The following is a 27019-nucleotide window of genomic DNA, read 5'->3' on the forward strand; positions in this document are numbered from 1 at the left end:
TTTATAAAGCTATTATCACAACTGTGATTTTCTCTTAAGATTAAGCTTAAATCTCACTAAGATATTACAACAGCAATGTAGTGAGCTTGATGATGAAGTTTGAGAGCTTTTGATTTGAACAGCGTTTGTGCAAGTTTTGGTTCAGAGTTCGTAACTACTTAACCTTGCTTCTCATCAGAACTTCATATTTATAGGCGCTTGAGAAGATGACCGTTGGGAGCATTTAATGCTTTGCGTATTCCGTACAGCATTGCATTTAATGTTTCACTCTTTTGTCAACTACCTCGAGCCTTGTTTCCGCTGTGTCTACTGACGTTGCCTTTAATAGCTTCTAACGTTCCTTTTGTCAGTCAGCGTAGCCTGCCACCTTGTACTTGCTTCTGATCTGATGTTTGTTTAAACAACGTTTGAATATCATTAGAGTCAAACAGCTTGGTGCAGAGCATCTTCTTGTCTTCTGACCTTGAAGAGCTTCTGAGCGTGATACCATGAGAACTTCAGTGCTTCTGCTTCTAATATCAAGTTCTTCTGATGCTTCCATAGACCCATGTTCTGATTCTGCTTGACCATCTTCTGATGTCTTGCCAGACCATGTTCTGATGTTGCATGCTGAACCTTCTGAGTCAGTGCTTCTTGCGCTGATTTTGTGCATACTCTTTATATAACTCCTGAAACGGAAATTGCATAGTATTAGAGTACCATATTATCTCATACAAAATTCATATACTTGTTATCATCAAAACTAAGAATATTGATCAGAACAAATCTTGTTCTAACAATACTCAACCTCGGATGAAGACCTGGAGATTACAGCTTGCTTTTTGCTTTTCCAGCTAATGTGGGAATCCCCAAGAAAGAAGCAAGTGCCAGGCGAGTGTCGGGACATGCCCCCTAGTCTGAGTCAGAAAAGCCAGTGAGACGCAGGGCAGATGAAGACTTGAATAGGAGACCTTGGCCAGGGTTGTGCTTGAGATATTTAAGAACATGAATTCCAGCAAGCATATGCTTGTCTGTAGGATTGGCAAGGAACTGAGAAAGCTTACTTACAGCATAAGCTATCTCAGGTCTAGTGTGCATGAGATACAATAATCGACCAAGGAGGCGTCTGTATGTTGAGGGCTTAGAAATGGGATTACCAAATGTTTGATGAAGCTGGATATGAGGCTGCATAGGTGTATTGCAAGGTTTTGCACCAAGAAGACCAGTATCATTGATGAGGTCAAGAGCATATTTTCTTTGGCATATAGAAATTCCTTGGGCATTACGAGCAACTTCAAAGCCAAGGAAGTATTTGAGAGTGCCTAGATCTTTGATGCTAAATTTAGCATCTAATAATGCTTTGATGTTAATGATCTCTTCAGGATCAGTGCCTCCAAGTACCAAATCATCAACATAGACTAGGATGACAGTGAATCCTAAAGCTGATTGTTTGGTGAATAAGGAATAATATACCTTGGACTGTAAGTAACCAGATGCTATGAGGGTGTCAGACAGCTTAGTGTTCCATTGGCGGCTAGCCTGCTTTAGTCCATATAAGGATCTTTGTAGTTTGCATACAAGACCAGGTTGAGGGAGTTCCAGACCTGGAGGAGGCTTCATGTAGACTTCTTCAAGAAGATCTCCATGGAGAAAAGCTGTATTCACATCCAGTTGATAGAGAGGCCAATTGGAAGCTGCTGCAACTGCAAGGAGAACTCTTATGCCTTGATGTTTCATAATGATGTTGTCGCTGGCCTTGATTGGCAATTATTGAAGGCTTGTGCCTTGTTATTTCATAATGATGATAATGGCCTGGAATGACATAATGTTGAAGGCTTATGCTTTGTTATTGCATATTTATGCTGTCGCACGTAGATGTCGCATATATTGCATTGTTGAAGGCTTATGCCTTGTTGTTGGCATAGATTGGCAAAATGTTGAGGGCTTATGCCCTGTTGTTGAAGGCTTATGCCTTGTTATTGCCCATTATTTGAAATTTTGGAGAGGGCTTATGCCCTGATGGTACCACATGCATAGTAGGGAGTCGGTTGCATTGCATTATCATGGTTATGATATGATTAATGAATTATTTGTTGTTGATGATTACAAATGTGTTGTTGAATGATGGACGTTGCTAATGTCGTATGGAGCGGTGAAATTATGTATGATCTATATCTCCTATATTATTTATCATGCATTCCTTTATATTGTAAGATATCTCATCCCTTCTGTTTGAATGTTACCCCTATATCGGTAACGTGCAGGTAATCAGGAATGAAGGCTAGTTACCTTCAAGTAGATTGAGTCGGGATTGTCGCTCTGATACGTAACACTCGGGGAGATGAACGTTATTATTTGTTATTTGTTTCTTATTGATATTTTAAGTGCTTATTGAAGTATGTCTACAGCTTGAAGCTAAATTTGTTGGATTAAAATGTCATGACGTTCCTAAGATTGAATATGTGGAATTCCGCTGCGTAATTGAAAGTTGTTTCATTTGGAGATAATATCGTTTGAAAATATCATTCGTTTATATGTGTTATGTATCTATTATGATTAGGAGCAATTGTTTTTGTATTATGAAGAAAATGTGACGTCCTGGTTTCAAAGAGCAGGTGAACTGTTGGAAGGCAGTTGGGGAGAATTGGTTGGCTCAGTCATGAAATGATGATCAAATAAGTCATTTAAGGATGAGTTTGGAGGTTGTTGTGTAAGAGTGTTGGAATGAGAGTTAGGTTTATAGGGAAAAATAGTTTCAAAAAATGTGACATCTCTAGATAGGAAAAGTTCTTTGCATTCAAGATCAAATAAGAGATGCCCCTTGACACCTGGTAGAACCACGATCATAGGATCTGAGTTCGATCTCGGAATCCCTTTGGTTTATACCCTAAGTAGATACATTTTCTAGACCTAGCATCAAGTTTCTTTCTGTTAGCTTTCAGGGTAGTGGCATAGCATAAGGAACCAAACACTTTCATATAGGACATGTCTGGAAGGGTGTTATGAAGAACTTGGTAGAGTGACTTGTGTAACACCCCAATTCTACCCACGAAATTTAAATAAAATCAGAGTATAACAATTCACAAAATAAGCAATCGAGGTATCACATATTCATTCTCAAAGACAAATCACCTCGTCGCATAAAGCGGATACATAGCATTCATAAAAAAATATGGGAGAACCGACAACATCGAATGATAGTCTTTAACATAAAACAACTTCCATAGAAGTGCAACGGAAACTCAACAATTAGTTCAAAGATTTCATAGCATCTTAATTCAACAATTAACGCAATTAAAGTGGCAATCTCAAATAAACAACTCAAGTATTTGCCAAAATATAATAAATCAATAGCAAGTAAATTGACGCGTTCGTCCCCCCGAGTGCTACGTATCAGAGCGACAACGACTCAAGACCAACTCGACTAACCTCCTCTCAATGCGAATCACCTGCACGTTACCAATATAAAGGCAACGGCGAAACAAAGAAAGGGTGAGATATCAATTCATATAATCGAGCGCATGATAAATTATATATTAGAAATTAGACATATTCGGTTAATCGCATTCACAAGTATTAATATAGTCATTCTATCATTAAGTCACAAAGTCACATCTTCACATAATCCCATCATTTAATAAGTCACAAAAATACAATTCACGACAAAGTCACAAACGTCACGCTATGAATCACATAGAAATATATGGGACATGACTCATGTATATGCATGTGGTACCAATCGGAGCTTCAGCCCCCGTCACCAATTGCCCAATTCAGAGGCACAAGGCATAAGCCTTCGTCACTAATTTGCCAATCCAGGCCGTCACAATAAATATGCAAATGCATGCGACTCGATGAACCGAACATCACACAACACCATCATCGTCATTTACTTCACAAAAATATTCGTCACAAGGCACACGCCCATAACACAATTATTACCGATTATTAAAGGTAATACACTTCACACATAATACAACAACTTCATACAACAACGAAACAATTCCGACAATTCATCAAATCAACGGACGATATCATTAGAAAAATAATCACAAAGATATTCACAACAATTCACAATTACGGCCAAATCCTCGAGATACCGTAATTTACCGATAAAACGAATAGTTAATCTAAGTTCAATTTATTCTAATTAAATAGGCTTAAAAAAATTAATTCAACTATTAATTTAATCGACCAATTAATATCACAATTTTGACAAAAGAACACCACCACGTTAATGTGCTAATTAAACTTAGCCACCACGTAAATTTTCATCAAATTCCGGACAACTAATTATACCGCTTAAATCGGCTATTTCGATCAAACGGGACTGTTTTGCATTTGATTATTTCTATTACATACTACCTATTCTTAATTCTAATCTCTACTGACTTCAATTATTTCAGCTCACAATTATATTCCCTTTTCCATTATACATTATCATAATGTATATATACATATCTAAGTACCCCTAACATGTATCATTATTAATTCTTCTAATTTGTATTTAAAAGAACATATAAACGAATATGTCACTACAGCAAATGGATAAGATCAAGTTGTTTATGTAGTCTTATTAGTTCTATTCCTAAACATGCATCTACTATCTTTTCTGTTTTCTATTAATAATTACTAAGTCATATAATTATTAAATGTCACCTATATTATCTCAATTATGTGAACATACACACTAACCAGATTAACAAAAAAAAAAGACAAGTAAAGGGAACACAGGCCAAGAACAGCCGTCCCTATCAAGACCGGCATCTCATGCTACAGGAAACAAATTGAAATTACCAATTTCCGTACGAAATAAAAGAAAACAATGGTGGAACAGGGTAATAGAACGTAAATAAAACCAATTCTAGAGTACCATGAAACATTAGAGTAAATAAACAGCAACAACCTCATGTTTATTAAGACAAACAGTAGTGATTAACACAAGCAATATTAATACAAGCAAGATTAACACAAGCAAAAGCAACAACCTAAATCCCTAATCCCCAACATATAAGGTTTCATAAGCCCCATTATAGGAAGAGAACCCCACCCCTTACCTTGTTTGGATTGAAGAAAACTCTACAAATCCTAGCACTTGGGTTGGAATTTCTCTAAGCTTGCTCCTACTCTTTAAGACCTAGCCTCCACTCTTCCAAAATGATTTTCTATTTTCTGGTTTTTCTCTACACTTCCTTAAACCCTTACTAACATAAAAATCTATTCTTTCTACAATATTGGGCCTAAGAGTTAACACCCCTTCACCAATCTTTACTAAATCAAATATAGGCCCAATAAACTCATTAACTCAAAATAAATTAAAATACTATTTCTAATAATATTTCACTTTTATTCCATAAAAAAAAATAATATCTAATTATTTAATATATCAGTTAATATTCAATAACTCATATTTACGGTCTAATCTCAATTACTCAGAAAATTCTCAAAACGCTACATATTAGCTTATTAATATTTCTAATACTAAAAATATTAAAATTTCCGATTAAATGTCGATCCGCTATCCCGAACTAATACCGACTAAATTGCTTCAAAACGCAAAAATTCAATAAATATCACAAACGTCTAAATTAAGCGAATAAATAAATTTTCGGGCGTTACAACTCTCCCCCACTAGAATATTTTCGTCCTCGAAAATAGAAATTTACCTGATTCAAATAACTCGGGATAGGAGTCTCGCATCTTGCTCTCCAGCTCCCAGGTTAGGCTCTCACCAGCAGCTCCCAACCAGACAACTTTCACCAATGGAATCTCTTTGCCTCTTAGAACCTTCACTTCGCGATCCTCAATTCGCACGGGCATCGTCTCCACTGTGAGATTATCGCGCACTTGCACATCGTCCATCTGAATCACATGAGACGGATCTGAAACATACTTCCGGAGTTGTGACACATGAAACACATCGTGCAAATTAGCAAGATTTGGCGGTAACGCCACACGATAAGCAACTTTCCCCACACGATCTGATATCTGATACGGACCGATAAAGCGAGGAGTGAGCTTCTTAGACTTTAGAGCTCGCCCAACACCAGTCACAGGTGTGACTCTCAAAAACACATGATCACCAGCTTGGAATTCCAAATCTTTTCTTCTCTTGTCATGGTAACTTTTCTGCCTACTTTGAGAAGCTTTCATCTTATCTCGAATAAGTCTCACTTTCTCCGTAGTCTCCCTAACCATCTCGGGTCCAAGTACCACACTCTCACCCGACTCGTGCCAACATAACGGAGTCCTACACCTCCGACCATACAACGCCTCAAAAGGTGCCATCCCAATACTAGAATGATAACTGTTATTGTAAGTGAACTCAATCAACGGAAGATAAGTATCCCACGAACCTCCCTGCTCAAGAACACATGCTCTCAACAAATCCTCTAATGATTGAATAGTCCTTTCAGTCTGACCATCTGTCTGCGGATGATACGCCGTACTCAACCTTAACTTAGATCCCAACGCCTCTTGCAAACTTCTCCAGAAATCTGAGGTAAACCTCGGATCTCTATCAGACACAATACATAAAGGTACACCATGCAACTTCACAATCACCTTGACATATATCTCTGCTAACTTCGCAATTGGAAATGTGATGTTAATAGGTATAAAGTGTGCCGACTTCGTAAGCCTATCAACAATCACCCAAATCGAATCAAATCCTCTCAAGGTATTAGGTAATCCCGTTACAAAGTCCATCGAAATGCTATCCCATTTCCATTCTGGAACTTCTAACGGTTGCATCAATCCTGCAGGCTTCTGATGTTCGACCTTTGACTTCTGACAAGTCAAACAAGAATACACAAACTCTGCCACATCACGTTTCATACCAGGCCACCAAAACAAACCCTTCAAGTCTTGGTACATCTTTGTAGCTCCTGGATGAATACTCAATTTGCTTCTATGACTCTCTTCAAGAATCGCCTTCTTAATCTCTTCATCATCAGGAATGCAAATACGATCTCGGAATCTCAACACTCCACGTGCATCTAACTTGAAATCATCCTTCTCAAGTCGATCGGTTCCTACCATCAAATCCACCAACTTCACATCTAGCTTCTGAGCCTCTCTGATATTGTCAAGAAAGTCATTGTTAATCTTTAACATTCCCAACATAACACTATGCGGTGTTACTTCGCATACCAAACTCAAGTCTCGGAACTGCTCAATCAACTCCAACTCTTTAACCATCATGGCTGACATATGCAAAGTCTTTCGGCTCAAAGCATCGGCCACTACATTTGCTTTTCCAGGATGATAGTTCAAACCGAAATCATAATCCTTCAACAATTCAAGCCACCTTCGCTGCCTCATATTCAACTCTTTTTGATCGAACAGGTACTTCAAACTCTTATGGTCGCTAAACACTTCAAATCTAGAACCATAAAGATAATGTCTCCAAATCTTTAACACAAAGACCACTGCAGCCAACTCAAGATCATGCGTAGGATAATTCTTTTCATGGGTCCTCAACTGCCTAGACGCATAAGCAACCACTTTACCATTCTGCATAAGTACACCACCTAACCCCATCAAGCAAGCATCACAATACACAACAAAAGGCTCTCCTGAATTAGGCAAGGTCAAAACTGGAGCCGACGTCAATCTCTTCTTCAACTCATTGAAACTCTCTTCACATTGAACATCCCACACAAACGCCTTTCCTTTGCAAGTCAATCTCGTCAATGGAAGTGCCAACTTAGAAAATCCTTCGATAAACTGTCTATAGTAACCGGCCAAACCCAAGAAGCTTCTAATCTCAGTAGCTGACTTCGGAGTCTCCCATTGTAACACAGCATCAACTTTAGAAGGATCCACGGCAATGCCACGACCAGAAATGACATGACCAAGGAAACTAACTTCATGCAACCAAAATTCACACTTAGACAACTTGGCATACAATTGCTTCCCTTTCAAAACTTGTAACACAATCCTCAAATGCTCTTCATGCTCTTCTTCAGATTTAGAGTAGATAAGAATGTCATCAATGAATACCACCACGAACCGATCCAAGTAAGTATGAAAAATACGGTTCATGTACTCCATGAATACTCCCGGTGCATTAGTGACACCAAAGGGCATCACCGAATACTCGTAGTGTCCATACCGAGTCCTGAACGCGGTCTTCTGAATGTCATCTTCCTTTACTCTAATCTGGTGATATCCGGACCTTAAATCAATCTTAGAAAACACACTAGCACCCACTAACTGATCCATCAAGTCATCGATTCTTGGAAGTGGATACTTGTTCTTTATCGTCACTTTATTCAACTGCCGATAATCAACACAAAGTCTCATACTTCCATCTTTCTTCTTTACAAGCAATACGGGTGCTCCCCACGGTGATACACTTGGTCTTACAAACTTCTTCTCAAGCAATTCCTCTAATTGCTTCTTCAATTCAGACAACTCTGATGCAGACATTCTGTACGGTTCCATAGAAACAGGTCTGGTACCAGGTACAAGATCAATCGTAAACTCAACTTCTCTTTCTGGAGGTACATCAGGAATTTCATCAGGAAACACTTCAGAAAATTCTCTCACCACCTTTAACTCATCAATTCGAACTTGATTCTCAAAAGACAGGGACGCCATCAATGAGAACATTTGCGCTTCGTCTTGCATCAGTTGCTTCAATTGCTTACCAGTCAACAAACCAACTCCTTCTTCTTCAAGAGAAGAAAATCTCACCGTGTTGTTAAAACAATTGATATGAACGTAGTTGCGTTTCAACCAATTCATACCCAAAACCACATCCAAACCAACAAGTGGTAAACACACAAAGTCAACAACAAAGTCCCTATCAAAGATTGACAGAGGACAATTCAAACACATTAGAGAAGTAGTCACCGTTCCCTTAGCGGGGAGTTCGACAACCATTTCTCCATTCATAGCAGACAAAGTAAGACCCAATCTTTTTACACAATCAGTAGCAATAAAACAATGAGTGGCACCGGTATCAATAATAGTAATTAAAGGAATGTTATTAATGAAACAAGTACCTCTAACAAGGCCATCCTCACTAGATGTCTGAGTTCCTGACAAAGCAAACACTTTACCACCTACAGCTGTCTTCTTTGGCTTCTGACACTGGCTATCAATATGTCCCTCCGCACCACAGTTAAAGCAAACAACATCCTTATGCTTACAAGCAGATGACATATGTCCCGTCTTACCACAACGGTAACACCTCTTCACATCAGCAGTACAAACATCGCTCTTATGACCAGGTCGACCACACTTGAAGCATACAACCCTAGCAGGAGCATCTCCCCCACTAGTCTTATGACCATGAGCAACTCTTTGCTTCCCTTTACCAGCATCATATGGTTTCTCACGGCTTTGTTGATTCTTGCCCCTCTTCTCATTAATAACACGATAATGAGCATTGTTGTCCTCCTCATAAATCCGACAACTATCCACCAAATCAACAAAAATACGGATCTTCTGGTAACTAACCGCTTTCTTGATTTCTGGACGCAACCCATTCTCAAACTTGATACACTTGGAAAACTCACCATTCGGACCATCATAGTATTGGTAAAACTTAGCCAGCTCACCAAACTTAGCAGCATACTCCACAACAGACTTGTTCCCTTGTTTTAGCTCAAGGAATTCAATCTCCTTCTTACCACGGACATCCTCAGGAAAGTATTTCCTTAAGAACTCCATGCGAAACGCAATCCAAGTGATCTCCTCACCATGAGCCTCTAACCTCCTACGGGTCTCAAGCCACCAATCATCCGCTTCCTTAGCCAGCATATGAGTGCCATATCTAACCTTCTGTGTAGGAGTGCAATCCATAACACGGAAAATTCGCTCGATCTCCTTCAACCAATCAAGAGCACCATCGGGATCGTGCGTACCCTTGAACACCGGCGGATTCTCCCTCTGGAAAGTCGCCAAACTACGAGATCCAGCACACTCGTCAGCATTCGGTTGGTTCTGCATAGCCTGAGCCATCGCTTCCAAAGCAGCAGCAATCGCAGCATCATTCCTCCCAGCCATAGCTTCACTACAACACAAAAACAATCAGCACAAACAACAACACATGATTGTTAGACCACACTACGACTCGACACTTGGTCGGACAAGACCGACCTGCTCTGATACCACTAATGTAACACCCCAATTCTACCCACGAAATTTAAATAAAATCAGAGTATAACAATTCACAAAATAAGCAATCGAGGTATCACATATTCATTCTCAAAGACAAATCACCTCGTCGCATAAAGCGGATACATAGCATTCATAAAAAAATATGGGAGAACCGACAACATCGAATGATAGTCTTTAACATAAAACAACTTCCATAGAAGTGCAACGGAAACTCAACAATTAGTTCAAAGATTTCATAGCATCTTAATTCAACAATTAACGCAAGTAAAGTGGCAATCTCAAATAAACAACTCAAGTATTTGCCAAAATATAATAAATCAATAGCAAGTAAATTGACGCGTTCGTCCCCCCGAGTGCTACGTATCAGAGCGACAACGACTCAAGACCAACTCGACTAACCTCCTCTCAATGCGAATCACCTGCACGTTACCAATATAAAGGCAACGGCGAAACAAAGAAAGGGTGAGATATCAATTCATATAATCGAGCGCATGATAAATTATATATTAGAAATTAGACATATTCGGTTAATCGCATTCACAAGTATTAATATAGTCATTCTATCATTAAGTCACAAAGTCACATCTTCACATAATCCCATCATTTAATAAGTCACAAAAATACAATTCACGACAAAGTCACAAACGTCACGCTATGAATCACATAGAAATATATGGGACATGACTCATGTATATGCATGTGGTACCAATCGGAGCTTCAGCCCCCGTCACCAATTGCCCAATTCAGAGGCACAAGGCATAAGCCTTCGTCACTAATTTGCCAATCCAGGCCGTCACAATAAATATGCAAATGCATGCGACTCGATGAACCGAACATCACACAACACCATCATCGTCATTTACTTCACAAAAATATTCGTCACAAGGCACACGCCCATAACACAATTATTACCGATTATTAAAGGTAATACACTTCACACATAATACAACAACTTCATACAACAACGAAACAATTCCGACAATTCATCAAATCAACGGACGATATCATTAGAAAAATAATCACAAAGATATTCACAACAATTCACAATTACGGCCAAATCCTCGAGATACCGTAATTTACCGATAAAACGAATAGTTAATCTAAGTTCAATTTATTCTAATTAAATAGGCTTAAAAAAATTAATTCAACTATTAATTTAATCGACCAATTAATATCACAATTTTGACAAAAGAACACCACCACGTTAATGTGCTAATTAAACTTAGCCACCACGTAAATTTTCATCAAATTCCGGACAACTAATTATACCGCTTAAATCGGCTATTTCGATCAAACGGGACTGTTTTGCATTTGATTATTTCTATTACATACTACCTATTCTTAATTCTAATCTCTACTGACTTCAATTATTTCAGCTCACAATTATATTCCCTTTTCCATTATACATTATCATAATGTATATATACATATCTAAGTACCCCTAACATGTATCATTATTAATTCTTCTAATTTGTATTTAAAAGAACATATAAACGAATATGTCACTACAGCAAATGGATAAGATCAAGTTGTTTATGTAGTCTTATTAGTTCTATTCCTAAACATGCATCTACTATCTTTTCTGTTTTCTATTAATAATTACTAAGTCATATAATTATTAAATGTCACCTATATTATCTCAATTATGTGAACATACACACTAACCAGATTAACAAAAAAAAAAGACAAGTAAAGGGAACACAGGCCAAGAACAGCCGTCCCTATCAAGACCGGCATCTCATGCTACAGGAAACAAATTGAAATTACCAATTTCCGTACGAAATAAAAGAAAACAATGGTGGAACAGGGTAATAGAACGTAAATAAAACCAATTCTAGAGTACCATGAAACATTAGAGTAAATAAACAGCAACAACCTCATGTTTATTAAGACAAACAGTAGTGATTAACACAAGCAATATTAATACAAGCAAGATTAACACAAGCAAAAGCAACAACCTAAATCCCTAATCCCCAACATATAAGGTTTCATAAGCCCCATTATAGGAAGAGAACCCCACCCCTTACCTTGTTTGGATTGAAGAAAACTCTACAAATCCTAGCACTTGGGTTGGAATTTCTCTAAGCTTGCTCCTACTCTTTAAGACCTAGCCTCCACTCTTCCAAAATGATTTTCTATTTTCTGGTTTTTCTCTACACTTCCTTAAACCCTTACTAACATAAAAATCTATTCTTTCTACAATATTGGGCCTAAGAGTTAACACCCCTTCACCAATCTTTACTAAATCAAATATAGGCCCAATAAACTCATTAACTCAAAATAAATTAAAATACTATTTCTAATAATATTTCACTTTTATTCCATAAAAAAAAATAATATCTAATTATTTAATATATCAGTTAATATTCAATAACTCATATTTACGGTCTAATCTCAATTACTCAGAAAATTCTCAAAACGCTACATATTAGCTTATTAATATTTCTAATACTAAAAATATTAAAATTTCCGATTAAATGTCGATCCGCTATCCCGAACTAATACCGACTAAATCGCTTCAAAACGCAAAAATTCAATAAATATCACAAACGTCTAAATTAAGCGAATAAATAAATTTTCGGGCGTTACAACTTGTGCTTTAAGAAAAGAGTAGGTAGTCTATTGATGATGTGAACTGAGTGACTAACAGCATGAGCCCAAAAAATGTGTGGGAGATTGGCTTGAAATAAGAGTGCTCTAGAGATGCCAACAATGTGTTGATGTTTCCTCTCAACAATACCATTTTGTTGAGGGGTACCAACACAAGAAGTTTGGTGTGTGATGCCAAGTGTCTGATAAAACTCAGGAATTTTAAATTCATGACCATTGTCAGATCTGATACTTTTAACTTGGCAATTAAATTGTGTCTTAACCATGGCTATGAAAGATTGGACAAGTTTAGAAGTTTCAGATTTCTGTCTCATGAGAAATAGCCAAGTAAATCTACTCTTATCATCTACAATAGTGAGGAAATATCTAAATCCCATCATGGAGGGAGTGGCCAAAGGTCCCCATATGTCCATGTGGAGCAAATCAAATACATCCTGAGATATATGAGTGCTGTGTGAAAAGGGTAATCTCTTTTGTTTGGCATAAAAACACATATCACATGGTAAAGTAGGGTTGACAGGTTTGATAAAAGGAAAGATTTTATTGAGTTCAACAAGTTTTGAAAAAGAAGTATGACCAAGTCTTAGGTGCCATAGGCTATAATTGGAAGAACTATTTACAGGTACATGCACATTTGAATTAACAAAATGACTAGGTGGATTAGGGTACAAGGAAACAGATGGAGACTTGAGGAGATACAATCCACCATGCAGTTCAGTTGTGCCAATCATCATCTTGGATGATAAATCCTGTATGACACAATCAACATCAGTAAACATAAGTTGACAATTAAGGTTTTTGGTTAACTTGGGAACAGAAATAAGATTGAAAGCAAAGTCAGGCATGTATAAGACATCTGTGATATAAAATGATTCAGTAAACTTTATGGTGCCTGAAAATTTTGTGGTTACAAGGCTACCATTAGGAAGTTTGATTGTGATAGGATTGATTTGTTTAATGCACTGAAAATAGTTTTGTGTAAAGCATACATGATAAGTTGCCCCTGTGTCAAGTACAAAAGTTTCAGGATGAAAGGAATTTGGAAGAGCACAAATGATACCTGAACTAGGATTGGTTTTTGAAGTAATGTGATTAATGCTATGAGATTGTAAGTTTGATGCATCTTGGAGTAAAGCAAGCAAAGCTTTGTGCTGCTCAGGAGTAAAAGCCAATCCAGGGTTTACCTATGCACTAGCTTCAGAATCATCACTTGGATGAGCATTAGATTTGTCATGTGAAGTGGTATAATTGTTGACTGTACCATCTGGTTTCCAATTGGGAGGATAGCCATGCTTTTTGAAGCAAGTATCAACAGTGTGATTTGTCATTCCACAATGAGTACAGACACGATTACCTCTTCCTCTGCCACCAAGGGATCTTCCACCACGAGAATTACCTCTGCCTCGAGAATTACTTATGGATTGTGGATCACGATTAGTGCTAGGAGTAGCTAACACTTTTGGTTCATCAAGAGGGATGCAAGATTGTCTTTCTTGTTGAACAAGCAAAGAGTAAACCTTGCATATGTTAGGCAGTGGATCCATCATCATAATTTGAGATCGAATTGCGGCATACTGATCATTCAAACCCTTTAAGAATCGAATAACTTGATCACTATCTCTGTAGGTGCGAATCTTAGTGATAGCACAACATGTAGGATCACAGTCACACGTAGGAATGGGACGAAAATTATCTAACTCTTGCCACAAGATTTTCTACTTAGTGTGATAGGAAGAAATAGATGTGTCACCTTGCTTTAAAGTGCAGATTTCTTCCTGTAGATCAGAGATGCGAAAAACATCACCATGATAGAATCTTTCCTTCAGTTCAATCCACATGTCAGCTGCATTTTCAATCCAAAGAATGCTTTGAGCAATTTCATGTTCTACAGAATTCTTGATCCATGACATGATCATGGTGTTGCATCTATCCCAAAAAATGGAGTTGAAATCAAGATCTGATGGACGAGGTAAAGCACCATTGATGAAGTGAAGTTTGTTCTTAGAACGTAGCGCCATTGTCATGGAACGAGACCAAGAATGATAATTGCTGCTTGATAAGAGAGGAGTAACGAGAACCAACGCCGGATTTTCGTTTGGATGCATGAAGTATGGATTGAGAGTATCATTTTGATACCCTTTTTGCTGATTGCGAAGAATGGTTTCACCACGAACACTACCTTCTGAGGACGCGAACATGGTGATAACGAAGGTGTGGAGTTAACGAACGGAGAAGAAGGAGATATGGAGATTGAGGACTTGCAAAGTGCAGCGGAATAAAGGATCACATGTCGATGATACCATGTGAACAATCAGTTTCATGCATGTCAGCCATTGATGAATGCACAAGAAAAGAGAGAGAAACTGAATATTAAAGAAGAAGAAGAGTGCAAGTCTATATTGATCAATCTCAAGAAGCATGCATTGATTACATTGGTAGTTATATAGCTATCTAAGATAAGAAGTTCCAACTAACTAACTAACTTTCATAACAAACTTATTTAACTAACTAACCCTAGAAGGTTAGTTATTCATCACACGTGGCTTTGTCATTCACAGTACCAAAGGGAGGTATGGCTAACTGCGACGACTTACTGGAGCTATAGTAAGTGGGCCACACCATCTGCGATAAACTTGCTGAGACTACGATAGTAAGCAGGTATGGCTAACTGCGGCGACTTACTAGAACTATAGTAAGTGGGTCATACCATCTATGATAAGCTTACTCCAACTACGATAGCAAGTAGGTATGGCTAACTGCGACGACTTACTGGAGCTATAGTAAGTGGGCCACACCATTGTTGAATAGTATATTCAAGGCAAATATTTGTAAATCGTATCCACAGAGATTGGGTGATATTACCGCCGTTCTATAGTTACTATCGCCTTAAGTTTAAGTTGTAACAAAGTTGGTTTGAGTTGAGTTTTTATTTTTCTATTCAAAAGGTAAAACAAGTAATAAAATAAGATTTGTTCAAAGATAAAAGATTGACAAGATTGGTTTTGGTTTCACTATCCCTATCTCCTATGTGACTTTAACAACTAAAGTATACTTCAATAGCAATGCAATGTTCTAGTATCCTCTCAACAATGTTTATGTCTAAACAAAGTTGTGAAAGTTAATATATTAATCTTTAGGTGATCTCTCACTCTAACTATCAATACACTAAGCTTGATTGATTGATACAAATAGAAAAGTGGCAAATAAATCTATCTCTAGCATTTATCCAATACTTGATAAAATGTTGTAGAACAAGACTTGAAATATATTTCTCAATCATAAATCAAATCTAAATATGAAATATAAAACAACAACATTCATCCATTTCAATACTAATGAAGTTCATACAAAAGTGTTAGAGGAAATACATAGTTAACAAGGATAGCTACTACCTCCAATCTTGTCAAAGTGGGATTTAGCTACTCATCACCATGGTTGACAGCAAGAAGAATAAAGAAGAAGCTAAGAACATCAATCTCCCACAAAGTTGTTCTTTTATCTCCCAAAACCCTAGCCTCAATGTTTGGTTTACAATAGAATATAATGTTCTAATTCCCCTTTTTTATCTCCCTAAATAACCCCTAATTCGTACTAACTTTTCCTATTCAAAAGATAAGCCCAATTCTCATGACAAGTGGCAACAAAGTAAAAGATAAAATTCTGCAGCGCAGTGTTTGCGGGGCAAATAATGTTTGCGGGGCAAACAGTGAAATTCAAAACTGGACTTGTTCAGCAACTAGCAGTTGGCGGCGCAAAGGATGTTTGCGGGGAAAACTGGCCTCATCAACACTTCTTTTGCTATTCCAAGTATTCAAGTAATTCCTCTTTGCTTCCATGATCTTCAAACCTTAAAAACGCTACAAAACTAACAAACATGTGAAATAACAATTCAAATGAACTAAAATGAACAAAATTGCAAAATTATTAAATTGTATGAATAAAAGTGTGATTATTGAGTAAAAAGTGGTTAAAGGGACCAAAAACAATATATGAAAATTAGTACTATTTGGTCCCTAACAACTCTCCCCAACTTACCATTTTGTTTGTCCCTAAACAAAAATTCACAAGAGTAGCAAGAGCAATGCACAAGAGAATGATGAAGGTAACCGAACACTCAAGTGGCTCAAAAGTATAAGTCTTTTCAAAGTACACTCACCACAATGCTAAAACAAAGCATGAGAAAGAATGATGGCAAAGTGCAAATTATTATCAAGAAATTCCAAAAGAGACATGTCAAAATTGAATCAAACCTACACACACATCATAGTAATGATGAATATAAGAGGGTTTACTTTCACTCATCTGGGCATTTAAATCAACAACAACTCAAATCATGCGTTCACCATAACAAGTTCAAAATGATGTGCAAAGTGAGAATCAAGAGGGCTTTCATAGGTTGTAATGTGGCTTGGGTTACAAAGAAATGGTTTTATTAGAGGGAAATTAAACAAAAATGCCTATCCTAAGGGAGCATTCCTATCAATTCACTTAACAACAACACTTGCTTGAATCCCCCTTTTTTTTTTTTTCAATCAACACATAATGGGAACGATTTTATTTCTTTTTCTTGCCCCATACTTTCAAAATGTGTTGTTCTTTTCTTATTATCACAAAACATCATAAGTACCACTTTTTTCATTTGTTTTTCAATCAACTCTCCCCAACTTTAGGATTCAAACCATAATAGATACAACAATGCTCCCTACATAGACATAGGCACAAGGCAAAATTGCAACCATTGCGGTTGAAGGTTTTAATGAAAGAACAAAAAATTAGGATTCACATACAAAATATTTTCAATAATCACATGAATCCTAATAAGCTCAAAGGGGTTGACTAAGAATCACTCCTCACAAGGTTAATTGAGTTGAAATAAATTCCGGTATCCCGCATTTAGTGTACAATGGAAAGCTTCCTCACTTGGCTAAGTTCTAAACTTTGATTCACAAATGACATGTGACTCAAGGAATTTATGCTAAGCAATTTGCACACACCATCAACTAACCATGTTAAGTCTAGAAAGCGATAAAGTGTACCTTAATTTTCCTCAATACTGATTCTCATCATTGCCACTCGAAGTGTTCACCAAATCAACTCTTGTCCGTGTCCAATGGTTCCTCAAGATTCCTTTGCAAAAGAACAATTAAACAAAACACTTTGAAAAAGTTGGGTTAATCACTTTCCACCCAAACACACAATTAAACTACAATAATAAAAATGCAATTTTTAAAAGGTTCAAATGGTGAAACGAGAGCCACCATAAAGTACACAAATTAAAAAAAACCGAAAAGTGCAACAGTCAATAACTAGAAATAAAACAGAATTCAGACTAAATTAAAATAAAAATAAAAATACAAAAGTGTTGCAACACTACTTCAATCTTCTTCATCATCACCGCCACCAACTGTCCCGATCACATCTTTTATTGCGTCGTCCTCATTTCCGGTACCGCTGCCTCCTGCACCCCCCCATGAAAAGTGGCCTGCCCACAGGCCAATTTGCGTATGCATCATACTCCGCTTCCAAGGAATGTGGGTGAAGATAGGGTATTAGAATGGGAGATGAGTTTAGTGAGGACGAGAGCGGTAGAGTGAGAGGAGAGAAGTAAAAATAAAAGATAAAAATAAAAAACTAGGTTAAATTAAAAGCTTTTTTTTTTTGAAAGTGGAATTTTTTGTACTGAAGTGTTTGCGGGGCAAACACCTGTTCGCGGGGCAAACAAGAAAATTTTTCTTTGTAAAATTGGCTTACTCACTGTTTGTGCTTTGTTTGCGGGGCAAACAATGTTTGCGGGGCAATCACTGATGAAAATTTCTTTTTCAAAATTGGCTGACCTGTTTGCGGGGCAATCACCTGTTTGCGGGGCAAACAGGAGAAATTTTCTTTGTAAAATTGGCTTACTCACTGTTTGTGCTCTGTTTGCGGGGCAAACAATGTTTGCGGCGCAAACAGACTTGAATTTTTGAAAAATGCCAATTTTTACACTTAACTTCCACTTCCTTTCAAAAATAGTTACTAAATAACTCTGAAAACAAAAATCAAAAAGCATAATAGAATTTACTTACGACGTTGGGTTGCCTCCCAACAAGCACTTTGTTTAACGTCGTTCGAGCTCGACGGTTCGATGGTGCACCAAGGCTTGACGAGCGAAATGACACACCATCGCGGCTTGCTTATCCATCATGGTAGACTTTGAGTCTTCGTTCCTTTACAGTCCAGCTTTCTTGTGTTTTAGGGTCCTCCACCATAATGGATCCATAATTTCGCACCTCTTTCACAACAAATGGCCCCGACCACTTTGACTTTAACTTGCTAGGAAACACCTTGAGTCTTGAATTGCACATAAGCACCATTTGTCCAACTTTAAATTTTTTGTGATGAGTCTTTCCCTCATGATTTGCCTTGTCCTTGTCCTTGTGAAATTGATTCTCCACCTCAATGATTTCTCCTTTTTCATCATCGATTCGGAAGTTGTCATGTTCATCCTTAGGAGGCTTCATAGACTCAAAAAGAGTAAAAATTACCTCTTTATCTTGCACCCTTACTTTCATAATCCCATCATCAATATCAATCATCATTCGGGTGGTCTTCATGAATGGTCTTCCAAGTATTAATGGCACATCACGATCCTCCTCCATGTCGACTACCACAAAATCAACCGGGAACAAAAATTTGTCCACCTTTACCAGCATGTCTTGTACAACTCCATATGGTGAAATGATAGACTTATCGGCTAGTTGTAAAGTTATCCTGGTGTGTTTCATCTCAATGTTCCCCAATCTCTTGACAACGGATAAAGGTATTAAATTGATGCTAGACCCCAAATCAACCAAACCATTACTAATGTAGTTACCTCCAATGGTGATCGGTAAAATGACTCGTCCCGGATCGGCTTCCTTTCTTGGGGGAGTTTTTTTGAATAATTGCACTACAATGAGCATCAAGCACAACTGTCTCTTCATCCGTGTACTTCTTTTTCTTTGTGAGCATTTGCTTCATGAATTTTGCATACTTGGGCATTTTCTCCAATGCTTCGGAAAATGGAATATTTATGTGAAGTTGTCTAAATATATCCATAAATCGAGTGTAGCGCCTTGCGTCTTCCTTCCTTGATTGCACGTGCGGGTAAGGTAGATATTGGAGAGGAATTTTGCTCACATTCTCATTTCTCTTTTTATTCCTCTTCACCTTTTTGTCATTCTTCTCTCTTTCTTCTTTTTCTTTCCGCTCTTTTTCAACTAATTCTTCCTCCATTTTCTCCTCACTCTTTTCTCCCTCATTTTCAACTATCACTTCCTCCTCTTCATCTTCAACTATTACTTCCTCCTCATCTTCCACTATAAACTCTTCATTTACACCACTATTCACCTCTTTCCCACTTCTTGTAACAATGGCTTTGCAATGCTCCTTTGGGTTGGTTTGGGTGTTGGCGGAAAAATATGCTCCCGGTTGTTGCTCGGACAATTGCTTTGTAAGTTGGCTCACTTGATTTTATAAATTCTTTATGGCCGCTTCATTACTCCTTTGATTAGCCATGGATGCTTGCATGAATTGTGTAAGAGTGTCTTCCAACTATGAGCTTCCACTTTGAGATTGTTGACCTTGGCCTTGTGGATTTGAACTTTGATAAGGACTTTGATGTTGATAGTGTTGATTGCCGAATCTTGAAGGTTGGAATCCTTGGTTGTTTCTTTGGTAAGGATTGTTGTGAGGTGGAGGTTGCCTTTGATAACCTTGATTTTGATTGTTGACATAATTCACTTCTTCACCCTCGGGAGGAGGACAAAACCCGGTAGGATGGTCACCTTGACAAAGTTCACAACTTGCTACGTGAGAAGTCATTTGCATCCCATGAATTTCCTTCATTTGTTGTGGAAGCTTCGACATTTGCTTAGTGAGTAACTCAACTTGTTGAGAGAGAATCTTGTTTTGAGCAAGGATGGCATCATTGGTGTTTAATTCAAGAACACCCGGCTTTCTTTGTGATGGACTCCTATCATGTTGAGTTTGGAGGTCATTGAGTGCCATACGATCAATTATCATTATTGCATCCTCCGCGCTTTTTGACATTAAAGATCCACCCGCGGTAGCATCCAAAAGTGTCTTGTGCACCGGTTGAAGCCCATTGCGGAAGATGTGAATTTGTGTGAGAGCATCAAAACCATGACCCTTGCATTTTCTAAGCATGGATTTGAATCTTTCCCACGCTTCATTAAGAGATTCGTTGCTTCCTTGAGTGAACACCGCGATTGCCGTTTTGGCCTCCATGAATCGGGATTGAGGAAAATATCGTTCTAAAAACTTTTCTTCCAATAGATTACAATCCGTCATCACATTTGGTAATTGATCAAGATACCATTCTTTAGCTTTCCCAATTAATGAATGTGTAAATAGCCTCTTGAACAATGACTCTTCATTCGCCGCATCAACTCCCGTTGAACCCGCAATCTCATAAAATTTGGTGAGATGTGCGAAAGGATCCTCATGATCCATTCCGGTGAATGGATTTGCATAAACAAGTTGGAGGATTCCGGTATTCATCTCCGTATTTGCTCCACCTTGAGCATTGCGTGCAAATTGGGCGGTGCGTCTTGGACTATTGGCGGACATTTCGGTTGGAACAATACCCGCCATGTCTCCTTCAAAAGTGTCTACAACTACCTCTTCAATTTGATTGTTAGAAGAAGTAGATGCCTCTTCTCTTTGTCGCTTCTCTTGGGCTAACTTCCTTCTTCTTCGTGTCTTGCTATTGAGCTTTCGGAGTGTTCTTTCAATTTCGGGATCGAAATGAAATTGCTCTTCGGTAGCTTTTTCTCGCATACACAAGGATCTACAAAACTAGTAAACCAAGTGAAACGCAAAATAATTAAGAATAAAGTAACAAACTTAAAACAATGAACTATTGCAATGCTTGCAATATCAAACGCCAATCCCCGGCAACGGCGCCAATTTGTTGAATAGTATATTCAAGGCAAATATTTTTAAATCGTATCCACAGAGATTGGGTGATATTACCGCCGTTCTATAGTTACTATCGCTTTAAGTTTAAGTTGTAACAAAGTTGGTTTGAGTTGAGTTTTTATTTTTCTATTCAAAAGGTAAAACAAGTAATAAAATAAGATTTGTTCAAAGATAAAAGATTGACAAGATTGGTTTTGGTTTCACTATCCCTATCTCCTATGTGACTTTAACAACTAAAGTATACTTCAATAGCAATGCAATGTTCTAGTATCCTCTCAACAATGTTTATGTCTAAACAAAGTTGTGAAAGTTAATATATTAATCTTTAGGTGATCTCTCACTCTAACTATCAATACACTAAGCTTGATTGATTGATACAAATAGAAAAGTGGCAAATAAATCTATCTCTAGCATTTATCCAATACTTGATAAAATGTTGTAGAACAAGACTTGAAATATATTTCTCAATCATAAATCAAATCTAAATATGAAATATAAAACAACAACATTCATCCATTTCAATACTAATGAAGTTCATACAAAAGTGTTAGAGGAAATACATAGTTAACAAGGATAGCTACTACCTCCAATCTTGTCAAACTGGGATTTAGCTACTCATCACCATGGTTGACAGCAAGAAGAATAAAGAAGAAGCTAAGAACATCAATCTCCCACAAAGTTGTTCTTTTCTCTCCCAAAACCCTAGCCTCAATGTTTGGTTTACAATAGAATATAATGTTCTAATTCCCCTTTTTTATCTCCCTAAATAACCCCTAATTCGTACTAACTTTTCCTATTCAAAAGATAAGCCCAATTCTCATGACAAGTGGCAACAAAGTAAAAGATAAAATTCTGCAGCGCAGTGTTTGCGGGGCAAACAATGTTTGCGGGGCAAACAGTGAAATTCAAAACTGGACTTGTTCAGCATCTAGCAGTTGGCGGCGCAAAGGATGTTTGCGGGGAAAACTGGCCTCATCAACACTTCTTTTGCTATTCCAAGTATTCAAGTAATTCCTCTTTGCTTCCATGATCTTCAAACCTTAAAAACGCTACAAAACTAACAAACATGTGAAATAACAATTCAAATGAACTAAAATGAACAAAATTTCAAAATTATTAAATTGTATGAATAAAAGTGTGATTATTGAGTAAAAAGTGGTTAAAGGGACCAAAAACAATATATGAAAATTAGTACTATTTGGTCCCTAACAACCATCTGCGATAAACTTGCTGAAACTACGATAGTAAGCAGGTATGGCTAACTGCGATGACTTACTAGAACTATAGTAAGTGGGCCCTACCATCTACGTTAAGCTTACTCAAACTACGATAGGGAGTGGCTATACCAACCGCGACGACTTACTATGACTATAGTGAGTGGGTTACCTACAAACTGCAAACTCTTGCTAGCACCATAGCAAGGTAACTACTTTCTACGCAACAAACTACGAGGCCTCGCTATGTAAGTCTCAAGCATTAGCAAGGCATTCTTTTCTCCACTACCAGGTACAAGGCAAATTCAAGGGGTCTTCCATTATTTAATAACTCTTCGATCCAAGGATGTGAGAACTATGTATTCTCACGCCATTCAATCAAAGGTAATTAATTAGGGGCAGCTGTCATACCCCAAAATTTGCCTTCCATATTTCAGTCAAATTGTTCAAAAGCTCAGGAGATTCATCAAGTCATTCTCTTGAGCAAGAGTCTCCTAAAACTAGGGTTTGAGGTTCTCTTAAGGAAATCAACAAGACAAGATCCCTAATCAAGCTCTCCATGGCCTATTATGATCCAAGATACTCCTATGTCAAAAGTCAAAGACCAATTCCAAAGATTACTCATTCAACAACTCAAAGATTCACAGTCAACTAGTTTGACCTAAAAGTCAACTATGGTCAAAGTACAGTCAAAACTCCTGACTTTTGGTCAAAATCAAGTATTTGAGATCATATCCATCATTTGATCAAAGGTTGATCATGATCCACTAATAAAAACTCAGAAATGAACAAATTCAAAAGGTTCAAATTAGGGTTTTTTATAGGAAAAGTCAACTCAACTTTGACTGGTCATAACTTTTACACGGAGTATAAAAAATTTCCCAACCAAAGCCTATTTTGAAGGAAATTGGATTCTCTACAACTTTGTCTCTCACAAGCCAAGGCCATAAATGCTTCATTTGGGAGATATGGTACAAAAGATTATAGGTCCTTTTCAAAAGTCAACCGAAAGCAGTTTTTTGTCAAAGGCCATATCATCAAGATAAAATCTCCAAATAAAAAATATGTTCCAAAGTGGCTTATAGAGGACATCTTGAGGTTTCCAAAAAGTCCTAGAAATCTCTCATATCTTAAATATTGAGGGAGATATGCCTTGTCGAAGTTGGTCGATTTTGGAGGGAAAATGTGAAGGAAATAAGGTTCAAAATGGATATCTTTACAAATGGGTCTGACTTTTTACAATCCAAACATGCTTATGAAGTCACCAAGAATGCCCAAGACCAATCCCACAATTATTTTATTTTTCCTATTTTTTTAGTGAATTTTATTCATTTAAAATACCATTTTAAATCAAATAATCAAAGGAAAATATAAGAGATTTGATTTGGTTTAACTTTCAATCATATGCAATCGTTAAAATATGTATTATATCATACCAAATTCGTTCAAGGGAGATTGGAGAGAGATAGGTCATATTTGGGCAAATTTTAGAAAGTTTCGATGGTGATTTCAATCAAGGTTCCAATCATGGACTTAAAAAGATTCAGTTAGGTTTTGTTAACCTAACACCTTGTAGTATAAGTACATAAAGGATTCACAAGGTTTAGGGGATTTGGCTGGCCTCCAAGAGCAAAAATCGAACTCACCAAAACTCAAAAAAAAGGGAGATTCAATTTTTAATTTATATACGAATTCATGGCGTTTAAAGGCTTGAATTAGCTTCCTGGGTGTAGATTGAATCCGTTTGGATCATCACAAGTCCACAGAACATCCGGAATCATGTCCCATAGGCCACAGTTTCCATGATTTTTTTAGTTCCGATTACACCTTTTCACGCATTGAAAATTGATTTTAATGGTATATTCATGTTTACAACAATGTGTTGATACTTTCTGGGCAGTTTAATTGTATATCAAGTGCAGGTTTGGACTGGTGTCATTGTTAGGGTTCATGTACATGATTTTGGGGGAATCCGATAGCAGCAATTTCATGACCAATTAAGGAGCTTGTTGGATTCGTGACGCTACGTATAATCGATATCTATCGTTTTATTGTATTTATTGGTGTTAGTCTGCAGGTTGTGGGGGGTGAATACCTTTGGCTACAGCGAGAAAACCGTAGGTAAAAGGTGGCTTTATTTGCAGGAAACGACTCAACGAAGAAGACGAGCCCCAAAGCGCGCGTTTGTTTATTTTTTGAATCCTGGGCAAACTTAATTTTTATATATTTTATTTACTGATTGTGTACTTAACAGCGCAGTGGAAGTGGCTCAGTGGTTTAAGGAGTTGTTAGCTTTGTCAAGTGCAGGAGCATGGGATCGATCCTTGCTCCCTGCATGTTTGTTTTGATTTAATTCTTTGGTAAACCGTAGTCAAAGATCCAATGCGCGCACCAACAAGCAAGCACCATACGCTTTCAACTGATAGCCGTCAGATCTCGGCCAGAGATAATCTAACATCCCTAAGAGCGCGTACCCACCATGGAGCCTCGCAGGCCATACACATAGGATCTGCCCAGGTTTCTATATATTTTTTAATATTTATTTAATTATTGTTAAAATATTTAGATTAACTATTGGTTAATTGTTTTATTCAATTAATTTATTTTAGTCAGAATTAAAATAATAAAATTATGGTTATGATATATTAATTAGGGAAATTAGTATTAGAATTATTTTCCCGATTTTTCTTCAATTATTCGATTTAATTTGTTATAACCTTTAAATTCTAAAAACCATAAAAACCCTATGGAAATATATTAAGGTTTAGGGTTTGCCCAATCCCACTGGCTAGTGGCCAAAGTATTAGGATTAGGGTTTTCTAACCAACTTAGGCTTTAGCCAAATAATTTTAGAATTTTATTCGCTTCGATTAAATCAATTGATCGCGGTGGGTAATAATCAATTAATTATTTAATTCTTTAATTAAATACAAATTAAAACAACATTTATTCTGCTAAATGGTTTTAACCAAAGCTATTGGTTATGATGATTAGCATTTTCCCTTTATCAAATTCGTTATTATTTGTAATCGAATATATCGATTATGAGGAGTAACGATAATTTAAAATACGCACATTTGCTATTCGTGGTAATCGAATCCATCGATTATAGTGGTTAGCAATCCTCCCTTCAATCCGTTAGCCGTGGTAATCAAACCTATGGATTATCGTAACTAATGGTAACAAATTAAAACCAGGGTTGTACGCCCAAAACATTCAAAACACACTAAACCACGATACTACGGATTTTCATCCCTTCAACACTGCAATGTTCAAAACTACGATAGGCCATTCAAAAGCCTCTAAAACCATATCAAATCAAATTTCAACTCTAAGGGCGTACAACCCTTCCCCGAACTACGTAGACTCTGATTCTCCCTAAGGAGATACGTAGGCACTTGGCAACAAGGCGAGTCCCCTCCTCCAAACTCTAATCATGTTCAAGTAATTAGCCTTTAATTCTATTAACTGTCTGTCATCTTTCTTTATTTTTTAGCCATAAACCTTGACTTTATAATGCAAACCTTAGGAAAGGGTTAAGGGTGCCTAACACCTTCCCTCGACCTGATTATAATAATCTTACCCTGATCTCTTAGCTACGCGAGGTTTCCTATTCGCCTTGGTAGAATAGGTGGCGACTCTAAAGGTTTAATTTTAGGGCAGGTTGCTACACGCACGGTAGTTCCTGTTGACCACGACCACTTCCAAAGGGCGTGGAACTCTTTGTCTGATACTTGCTGGGACAAATTGTTCACTCCAGGCCAATTCTATCAGGTGGAGATTGTTAGAGAATTCTATGCAAACGCCTTGCCTCTGAGCAATTGGGTAGACACTGAACCATACCCGTTTAAAACATGGGTAAGAGGTAAGGTCATTGATTTTAGCAAAGATGCAATATTCGATTATCTTGACAATCCTCTAGCTTTGGTGGAAGAATGTGAATACCATCCCAACTTGAATAAAGGCAATTGGGATGTAGAGAGTATTAAGGAGAAGATTTTTCGACCTGGTTTTACTTATACTTTGACTAGGGCTGGGCTACCGAAGACGTTTACTCGTAATCAGTTGACGAAAGATGCTCAATTGGTGACCTCGGTGGTCCTTTACAACATAAGGCCACGAAG

General features: G+C 37.4%; 1 protein-coding gene across 1 annotated transcript; it reads right to left on the bottom strand.

The window, feature by feature from the left end:
• Positions 1-13904: 13904 nt before the first annotated feature.
• On the bottom strand, positions 13905-14918 carry LOC131631063 (uncharacterized). The gene is made up of 2 exons (XM_058901850.1): positions 14471-14918; positions 13905-14419 (listed from the first exon to the last, which is right to left on the bottom strand). Exons 1-2 carry the CDS (start codon positions 14916-14918, stop codon positions 13905-13907), a joined length of 963 nt encoding a protein of 320 aa, XP_058757833.1.
• Between the last annotated feature and the right edge of the window lie 12101 nt (positions 14919-27019).

This window comes from Vicia villosa, unplaced genomic scaffold (genome assembly GCF_029867415.1).
Source record: "Vicia villosa cultivar HV-30 ecotype Madison, WI unplaced genomic scaffold, Vvil1.0 ctg.000761F_1_1_3, whole genome shotgun sequence".
NCBI lineage: Eukaryota > Viridiplantae > Streptophyta > Magnoliopsida > Fabales > Fabaceae > Vicia > Vicia villosa.